The sequence below is a fragment of the Streptopelia decaocto genome, assembly GCF_964273445.1.
Source record: "Streptopelia decaocto genome assembly, chromosome: 1".
Lineage (NCBI taxonomy): Eukaryota > Metazoa > Chordata > Aves > Columbiformes > Columbidae > Streptopelia > Streptopelia decaocto.
In genome coordinates, this window is record NC_138663.1 from 42722812 (window position 1) to 42732862 (window position 10051).

General features: G+C 45.4%; 1 protein-coding gene across 1 annotated transcript; it reads right to left on the minus strand.

The window, feature by feature from the left end:
- Positions 1–4252: 4252 nt before the first annotated feature.
- Positions 4253–9540, minus strand: APOLD1 (apolipoprotein L domain containing 1). The gene is made up of 3 exons (XM_082074833.1): positions 9446–9540; positions 9089–9260; positions 4253–6890 (listed from the first exon to the last, which is right to left on the minus strand). The coding sequence occupies exon 3, from the start codon at positions 6883–6885 to the stop codon at positions 6145–6147; it is 741 nt and encodes a 246-aa protein (XP_081930959.1). The 5' UTR covers positions 6886–6890; positions 9089–9260; positions 9446–9540; the 3' UTR covers positions 4253–6144.
- Positions 9541–10051: the final 511 nt, after the last annotated feature.

Sequence of the window (10051 nt, forward strand, 5' to 3'; positions counted from 1 at the left end):
TTCCCCGTTCGGAGGAAAGAGCCAATGGGAGCGGGCGGGGCTCCAGGGTTGCCCGTTGGGGCCGTTTCTTTCGTGGCGCCTGGGAGCGGGCGGCGGTGCCGTGAGGTACCGGCGGCCTCATTTTCTTGAGGTCAGAAAGTGTCTTCTGCATCCGGAGTTCTTCAGAGCTCAGACCTCTGGGCAGGGTGTAATGCTTGGGGTGCCAAACGCAGACATTTTTTACTCTCTTGGTGTAGGGGAGGCGATGTCAGTGGAGTTGCCGTGTCTGGGGAAGCATCCTGACTCAGCACAAGGGCATTATTTTTCTAAACGTGTTCAAGGCTTGTTTTCTTTAAACTCATTTGGCTTGTGCTTCTGCACGGCAGAGCATTTTATGTGTTAAATTAAGAACTCTGGGTAGGTTTTTCACTGAGCTCTGGAGAATCACAGAATCACAGAATGTTAGGGATTGGAAGGGACCTCGAAAGATCATCTAGTCCAATCCCCCTGCTGGAGCAGGAACACCTGGATGAGGTTACACAGGAAGGTGTCCAGGCGGGTTTTGAATGTCTCCAGAGAATGGGACTCCGCAACCCCACTGGGCAGCCTGTACCAGTGCTCTGTTACCCTCACTGTGAAGAAGTTTCTTCTTATATTTAAGTGGAACCTCCTGTGTTCCAGTTTATACCCATTGCCCCTTGTCTTATCATTGGTTGTCACGGAGAAGAGCCTGGCTCCATTCTCATGACACTCGCCCTTCATATATTTATAAACATTAATGAGGTCACTTATTTCTCCAGGGAAGTGGGAGTTACGGAGCTACAGCTGCCTGTACAGGGCTAAGAGCACACTGCATCGGCTGTCTGAAAACCTGCCTGCTTGGCAGTAACTGCAAATGGCTAGACCTCTGGTCTGCCGCTCAGCGGTTACGTTTCTCGGGCAGTGTGCGGGATATATAATTCTTTCGTACCCATAAATTCTATGGTTGTGAAAGAACAAGGGAAAATGGGCTATCTGATCACAAAAATACAAGCATATAAAGAACAAACTAGCTTTTTCAGAAGTGCTGGTGTGAAACATTTTGATGTACCAGTGTAGGAAAAAAAAAAAAAAGTCAAGAACTGTCCACCTTGTTCTCCGGTCTATGTTAATAGCCGCTGCGTAATACTGAAGTGTTAGAAACACATAAAATAAACTGAACTGTGGCAACTCACAGCATGAAATCAGAAAACAGGAGATGGGAGTGGATGCAAACATCCCCTACCTGTCTCTGCTGCTGTTGTGACCTGGGCAGGCAGTCTGCAAGTGCACAATAAGAGGTGAAAATGGTGATGGATTTAATACCATTGAAGTGCCAACAGTGTCAAAATATTACGTCATGATGATAGTTTCTGAGCTCATTTTTTTCCATCTGGTCTTGGTGTGGCCTCTTTAATCTGCAGTCACGATACTGATTGCAGAAGGGCAACCTCGCAGCTGGATGAACACCCTCTGTTTTAGTGGAAAGGATGCTAATGCATTGAAGAGCCTGGGCATCAAAAAGACAGCAGAGTTGACTGCAAAATGGAACTTGTGACTGCATTTCTGAGTTGGGAAGCCTGCCTGGGTGTGCTTACAGTGGAAATGCTGACGTACCTGAGCATCTGTCACTGGATTCCAAGCGTGCCATTTCCTCTGCTCCCAGAACAATGAGGAAAGTGAGAGGAAATCCGAACAAGCTCTCTGCGTGACAGGGAAAGGAGAGGAAACCTGAAACAATTCACTGGGCAGCAGTGGAAATGAAACCACTGCATCCCACTGTGTCCAGCAGAAATTATTTAAAATAATAAATAAATAGATAAATAAAAACAAGAAACACCCAATGTAGATGCTAGTTATGACCATATGTCTCAAAAATTACAGCAGTCTGAGCCATGAGCTTGCTATATATCGTTAGTGCTGAAGGTTAAGCCTGGCCAGTACTTAGACATGAACCCTTGTAAGGGCCACTGGGATGCCTCAGGAAATGGAGTCAGGGATGTGACAGGAAGTCACTGCTAGTGATTCTTTGTTGAACTCATTGTCCATATAATATAGTATGTTCTGTATTCATGGGGAGCAGGCTGGAGCAATTCATACTGGTGAAAATCCAGTTTGGGTAATTCCCTTTTGTCGGTAGATGTATTTGAACAAAAGTTCCCTCCTGTCCTAAACTGCTGTTGGAAAGCACTCACTTCTAAATGGTGATTCCCTTTTTGTGCTTTTCAGCACAGGACACTGCAGATATACTGGGTTTAGAAAACTTAACTCCCAGGTTTTTAGACTTTGCTTTTGACCAGTTATGTTCCTAACGCTACTGCATGATACAAGCTCAGTCTTCCTTAGAGGGGACAGGGTGGGACCAACCAGCAGATGAATTTTACTGCAGCTAATGCCAACTGTTTCATAAGGGATACATAATAAGACAAGATGGACAGTGTGTATGATAGGTCACAGTTAATGAGAAATGGTCCTGTCTACTCACTGGGATGCCCAGAAAGAGGTTACTGGGATATCCTGACTCCCTGACTGTATTCAGATTCCTTTGCCATAAGCATCTTTTATTATGCTTTCAAAACATACAAGGGGACTTTGTGTTAAAATTATGTTTGTATTGCTGCTTCACCATTGAATCACTCCTCCCTTCAACTGTTTCAATAAAATGGAAGTAAAAATGGCCTCAGGAGGCCAGGCTTCATATCTGCCAGTCCAGACTAAACATCAAATCACACATGGACCTTTGTCCCCACTTTGCTCAGCAACCAAGGGAAGGGTTCCACCAACACATCTAATTTGAAGGGAAAGTAACATAACTGCTAGGAAAGAAAAAAAAAAAAAAAAAAAGAAAGAAAGAAATAGAAAAAGAAAAAAATATGCTTATCAAAGCACTCCTGCCAAATGTTGCTTGTAATTCTAAGGGAGTCACAATATTGGAACTAAGGCAATACTGGAGTAGGTCCACCCGTGTCCCAGCTTTGTGAAGAAGGACATGACACATGCTTCTGGTGCTTTCTTGGTACTAACCCTGGTGCTTATCTGACCCATCAGTGAGCTGTTTCAGGGAGAAAAAAAGAGTAGGAATTGAATCTTCCTCCCAAATATGGTAGATCTCTGCCAACACAACTCCCAAAGCTGTTTCTCCAGGGTGTCACATGAGATCCAGTGCTGGCTGCATGGGTGAAACAGAACAGCATGCCTGGAACTGGAAAGGAGGATCCAACCAGCTCCTGCCCTGTCTGTTAGCTCCTAGATCAACGAAGCTGAAGTATGAGGGTGCAGACTTGGATTCACAGGACCACCTACCTTAGAAGGTGGCCAAGAGCTTGGAGCTAACTCACACAGCTCCTGTGTCTTGTATAGGGTTACAGATCTTCCAGCCTGCAGTTCCCACTCTCTGCCTGAGCCTCCTTTTGCATTCCTAGCAAAGAAACCTGGAGAGGAGAGTAGCTGAGACCTGTCCAGAAAATTGTGGTATGTTGGGCTCAGTCACACTTGCACAGCAGCACTGCACAGCAACCCAAATCCTGACCTCAAGTGAAGGGTTAATCTAGGGAAAAACAGGACTGAATCAGGAGGGGTTTTGCCTGTGTGGCTAAGAACAGAAGGAAAAGTTTCTGTTTTGTTCCAGTGGCTGAAACAGTGGCTGTGATTGCAGTGCAGGGCTGTGCTGTGCTGAGCAGAGCAAACAAGCCCTCATGGAGCTCTGGACTACTGAAGTCAGATCCTTCTGCCAGTCAGGTCAGTCCATTCAGATCTGTTGTTTTCCCTATGTTGTTCCCTGTGTGTGAGCGTGTGGACAAAGCTGCATTACTAAAAAACTGAAGAGGAGGTAGGAGAACTACGTAAGTTGTATAACTTTCTCTGTGATGGTAAAACCAGCCATCTCAGAAGTATGATGAAGTCATAACTCATCTGGTAGAGTTAGCTGTGCTATACTGGATTACTAAGATAAATTTACCATCGTGTCTGCCTTTGCATAGTGTGCAGTTCACATTCCAAAACCACACTTATGTGCTCATACACATGCACCTCCATGTTTGCACAGTGTACATGGGCTAATGTGCATACCAGGGTATGCACTCACAGAGGCATAAACATATACACTCATACACAAAGGCCAGCTGTGTGGCACAGAACTAACAGAACTAATGACCTCACTTTTCACTCTCCCATTTTGAACACATCCATTTTCTACCATCGACTCCTTGGCTTCAGTGCCTGGAACATGAAATCAAGCAGGGTCAGACAGAGGGAACGAATGTGATCATATGCAAATATACAAAGAGACACTGACACAGAAGTGCTTCATATTCATTTAATCAAATCAGCAGTGTACTTGCTCATTTCTGGCAAACAGGCATGGATGGGCATTACAAACATCTGAGTCACATTCTAAGGGACCAAAGCTTTTGTTCTTATGTGCAAAAACAAATGTTGATGTCATGAGGAGAGAAAAAGGACAAGGATTCAAGCTTTGTGAGACAGAGTGTTGCCCTTCCCAAAAGTCCGCTCGGTGTTACAGAATTAGACTGGGTTTCTGATGATTTTGATTCATGCATCTGCAGGGAAGTTTCCCTTACCACTGGAGCATACTTGTGGAGGTGGAATTAGCCCTGCAGTAACTCCTCTAGTTGTCTCAAGACAGTTTCCGGGGTCTCTTCCTTGTACCTCTCTGAGGTACTGACTTGATCCCCATCATCACAGTACTTGAGCATTTGCAATATTTGTTCCAGAAACATCCTTGTGAGGTAGGGAAGTGCTACTATCCCTGTTTTTAGACAGAGGAGAGACACCAAGGCATCAAAAATCACAAAGAACATATTTAGCAGAACAGTCACTTGAAACAGGGTCCCAGTCCTTCTTCCTGTTTTGTAAGTGCTCTGTCACTGCATCATCCTACTCCTCTGCACCCCTCCTGAGTATTAGTACCAGTATATGTTTTGCTAACACAAAGCCTTCTCTGGGAAGCATTGCTAGGAGTATGTGTAGTTCTCCATGTATGCTGCCTCCACTCTCACAGACAAAACTCTGTGGGTCTCACAGGCTGCTCAGCTGCATGGAGAGCAGCATATCCACCAGGTGTGCTCCCATCACAGCTGGGCTCCAGCTCAGGCCAGTAACACCAACATTCGCTTCCTTCCCTGCTACCAGAGGTACAACTGTTTTCTTCCACCAGTCACCGAAGGCAGGCTCTGGTACTAGAGTCACTGATGTGTCCTTCTCCCTGTTTTGGTTCCTAAGATCTGTCACTGGTTGACCATGTTTAATCTATTTTATATCTACCAGCATTCAGGTCATACTTTCCTTCTCCTACAGGGACTTGCCCTCCCTCACAGCCAAAGAACAGGTAACTTGCTCTCACATGCCACAGACTTGCTTTGCCTCTAAGAACAGCTGCATTCCTTTGGAGTCCTCCTTTTTAAAAGAAAAAAAATATATACATCTTTAAATACAATATTAATAAATGTAAAATAATCCTATGTAAATAAATAGAACACAAACATCACAGTTCTCAGCCTGGAGAGTTTTCTTCAGAAGGGTTAACAATTTCTGGCCCCACTGTTTCACCCTGGGATGATGAGCCCTCCATACAGTCCGTCATATCTGGAGCTGCTTTGTTCAACAGCCTTTCCAGATGTACCTTTGTAATGGGGCTGTACTCTACTGGAAATTGGCAGCTATTGGCTTTTTGAGAGTACCCCAGTTCTTCTAATATTCATAAGTTGGTAAATTACTTACAGTCCGAGGTCAGCACCAGGACTGCAGGGATTCAATCAGCCTCCTGCCTTTGGGAAACAGAGATGGGGAGATGGCTGGGGAAACATGGGTTTAAGGAACATCCGCATAACCCTGCCTGCAGGTTCTGGGATCTGCTGCTGTGCAGCCAAAAGTCCATGTGTCCATCATAACCTCCAGCTCGAATCAAGTGGCAACTGTGAGGTGATGGGGGGTATGTACATGTGTAAGCTTTAGCTTCCTATCATGAAGGAGTTTGTGTTCAGATATAAATAAGGCACGCGAGAGATGTGCACACCTGTGTGGGTGAGCACCACCAATATCACAACAGCAACAGGTAACAGTACTAACAGTGACAATTAATACTGTAAAGTCTCCAAGCCCAGTTTTAATTAAGTGGCAAACGCTGTTTCAGCTGGATGCTCTGGGGGACTCAGCAGTGGTTTTAGCACCCAAGTTGAGCCTCCTTGTCTGTGGGGAAAACTCTGTCCTAGATTCAAGAAGTTCACAGACTTCATCCATTGCCCTGGTGCAGGTCTCAAGGTTGGCAGCCAGCTTCTGGATTTTGGCCTTCAGCACAGCCTGGCTCACTTTTGTGACCTCCTTTGTGTATTCTGGCACGAGGAAACTGTGAGAGCCACAGAAGACCATGAAGCAGACGGAGTTGTACAAGGAGATGGAGGCTCTCTTCTCTGACTGGCGCAGCGTGGGGTCCCCCGGGCCCTGACCCCGTCGGAGGAACTCCAGACAGCCAAGGATTTCCCTCATCTGTTTCCGACAAGTCATTGCAATTTCCTGCACCTTCCTCACCTCTCGGGAATTGCAGAGCACTAAGGACAGATCGGAGCTGATGCTGATGGCCCCTCCAGCAGTGGCCAGACCCAGACCCACAGCCGACGCCAGGAGAGAGGCCCCCAGCGTCGCCGGGCTGAGGGACAGCCCCACGATGGCTGTGACTGCTCCTGCGGCAGTCAGGGTGCTCCCACTGACGTTGGCAATCAGGGACCTTTTGCGGAGCTTGTTGAGTTTACGAGCTACCTTGTGAAGGTGAGCAATTTGACCACGCAGCTTCCGTCTCTGATCCAGTAGCTCTATGTGGAAGTGGTGCGTGGGGTCTAGTGTTTGGGGAAAGGCAGCACCGTTTCTCTCCATGGTTTCTGTCCAGAAACAGAAAAAAATTGGTTGGGATTTATGTTAAAAAAAACAACAAACATGAGACGTGCTAAATCTGGACCACCCTTTCAGGGATGGCATCCAGCCAATTTTTTTTTTTCCTTCACCCAGCTTCATGAAAGGTTTGATATCTGCACACACTTACACACTCACGTACACACACACACGTGCACATACATATGTGGACATTTAATTACCATTTTCCACGGTAACTTTCAAACAGAGCAACTTCTAAATGTTTTTCTTGTTCCCTGAGAAAATTAAAATATCTTAAGGGCTGGGGTCAGAGGTACTGTTGTTATTACCTCTGTGAAGACACAAAATGCCTCTTCCAACCTTGGGGACAGAAATTCCTTTGAGATTAAGTGACTCAGTGCCCAGAGTAGAAATGCTGCGGGAACTAATGTGTTGTCCTTATGGTGGCATTCAGAGGATTTGCAATATTCAAGGGCATCTTTCACAAGAAAGGCCAGGCTCTGAGGAGGTGAAAGCTACCCATCCCAGGTTTCTATTTAGGGGTCATTTCCCATTAAAGGAGGACAGAGGGAAGCTGAAGAGGGGAGTCAAGGTCTGGCTGTTCTATCTAGGAGGTGAGAAGCTCATTGACGCCTCAGATGGGTATTGTGAACATCCTTCCTTTCTTTATGCCTAAGGAACTCAAGGACCTGCCACATTTTTTTCCTATTGTAACCTGGCGTCAGGATCTGGACAAAGATGGGAATCATTGTTCTGTGGTGCTTAGTCCAACCTCTGGTGATGGATCCCCAGTGACAGGGAGACCTATGGACCTTGTTTAAAAGGTTCATGAAGGGCACACCAGAAAAGCAAGCCCACCTTCAGTACGTACTCCCCTGAGCATGAGAGAACAGAGGAAATACAGGGGGTGCTGTGAATAGAAAAGGCTTGAAAACTGCTGGCTATGGCAACCTCCCCTCGCAAGACAGCAGAAAATGTCTTTCCTTCTAGAGGGTGAATCTACAGGCTTTTGGTGCTAGGTGATCTCTCTTTGCTTTCTCTGCTCTTTGTCACAAGGGTAGAAAGAAAGGTTCCAACTTGAAGGTTACTCTAGGGCTGCGAAGTGCATTACAAAGGAAGGCAGCATCCTTAATCCTGCTTACATATAGGGCAACTGAGGCAAAGGAGGCAACAGGAGTGATGTAGCATCACCAATTGTCTAGTGGGAGCAGAGTTTTTGTGCTCCACAATACTGCACTGTGCACAAGGCTGTGCTGCCTCTGCACCTAGCAAAGTCTAGACATAGAGCTAAGCAGCTGTTTGCAGTCCATAATGCCCTCATAGCCAACAGAAGTCTCTGTAGCAGACAGACCCTGTCCCAGAGCCAACTAAGCAAAACTATACATTGCTGCAGCCACCTTTTCTAAGTCTTTGGTACTGTGTGAACTGGAGGTGCCCAGTCCCTCTCACAGGCATACTATATAGTTAGGATCCTTGGGGCTTTCATTCTGCAGAATCCCTATGTTTCAGGAGGAAACCTCCTACCAATAAGGGTCTTTCCATTCTAAAGTGTGTATGAAAATAATTCTCACTGTAATTTTTCTCCTTTCTATTTGTCTTAATCCATTTCATGCAGAATCCTTTAGGACATCCCTCTATGCCCTTCAGAACAACAACCACAGTCTTTCTCGGTATCATTGCACCATTTGTGCCACTTAGTACATTGAGCTTTTAGTAGCTGGAGGCAGTGTCCTCTGATTTTTTACATTATAGTCAGAGATGAAACCGAAAGCACGAGGACTAACACTAAACTAAATGCATACTGGCATTGAAATGAACAATGAGCATTTCATCAATAAGTCAACAACAGATCAATATGATGATCATTAAATATATCGATTCCTGTAGCCTCTTAACAATTTGTTCTGAAGATTTGCTTGCTGAGAACAGTCTCAGCTAATAACAGTGGCCATCTCACTGCAGTTAGTAGAACAGTCATTCAATATATAGCATAAACCATATAGTGATGCATGTCTCTTGTATACACTGATTTATGTCACCATAAACAAAAAACAAAACAAAAATAAACAAAAAAACAAACCCCAACAACTCTCGCTCTTAGAGAAAAAATATCCCTGACAATAAAGGTATACATTAGTCCAAAACTTGCAGACACTTTCCTAATACAGTACTCAGAGAGACTCCAAAAATACTGGTTCAAACTTACCTTTAGTTTCCAGCAGACCTCCCCAAAGACAAGTTTTGATCTGTTTCTGGAGGAGACCAATTTATAGCTCCTGTGGACCAATTGCTGCGATGGGAATGCTTTGCCTCATACTGGGAGTTTGCCATTTCCTGCTCTCCCTTGTGCAGAAGGATGTGACACACTGGAAAATGACCTGCGGGACAGCGAGCACACATCATGTTCAGGAAACGACCCCTGTGAATGAACATTGTGTGTTCGCTTTTCCTGAAGTGTAGGGGGAAAAAAATTGTAAAAAAAATCTCAGCCTATTCCTGGCGCTGAGCTAGTGCAGTCATTCCCCCAAGGGAACCATTGCCTTTCCCTGAAATAGCAACTGACTTTACTCTCTGCTGAAGCCGCCAATTGCTTGACGACTGAAGCTTCCCCCCATCACACGTCTCGAGTCAGTGGAGCATCAGCCAGCCAGCTACTTCATTCACGGCTAGTGTACTTTTAAAATCCCAGCTCTTTGGGACAATCAAGTATGTGACTGGCTGGAGCACAGCAGTGCTGTGTGAAAGCTGGAGCTGTGCTCCGCGCCATAAAAGGGAAGCAGCAAGACGATTGCTCTGAATTCCCATCCCTTCTCCTTTTGAGTAGATAAAACTATACAGCATCCTCCAAAAGGAGTGGTTTTGCTCTATTTCTTAACCATGTGCACCATGATAGTTGAGAAACAATCATGTTGTTTTCCTAAGGTGCCTGCCCAGCAATCAATGATTAGAAAGAAAGAGTCATTGAGATTCTCTTTTTTGCTGCCTGCTGTTGCCTGGCAGTTGTGTCCACGTACAGATGCGGACAGAGGGAGGAAGTGATGAAGGTGTTGGGGAAGAACAGCCTAAGTGACATTCCTGGCTCTGCCTTTCACACTGAGTGAGGAACAGCTTCAATCAAAGACAGATACTTTGGACAGCTCCAAGAAAAAAAGGATTATTTGGTGACACT

Bases quoted from the DNA above. Each gene is read 5' to 3' on its own strand.
- APOLD1 (XM_082074833.1), bottom strand. From the start codon at position 6,885: ATGGAGAGAAACGGTGCTGCCTTTCCCCAAACACTAGACCCCACGCAC.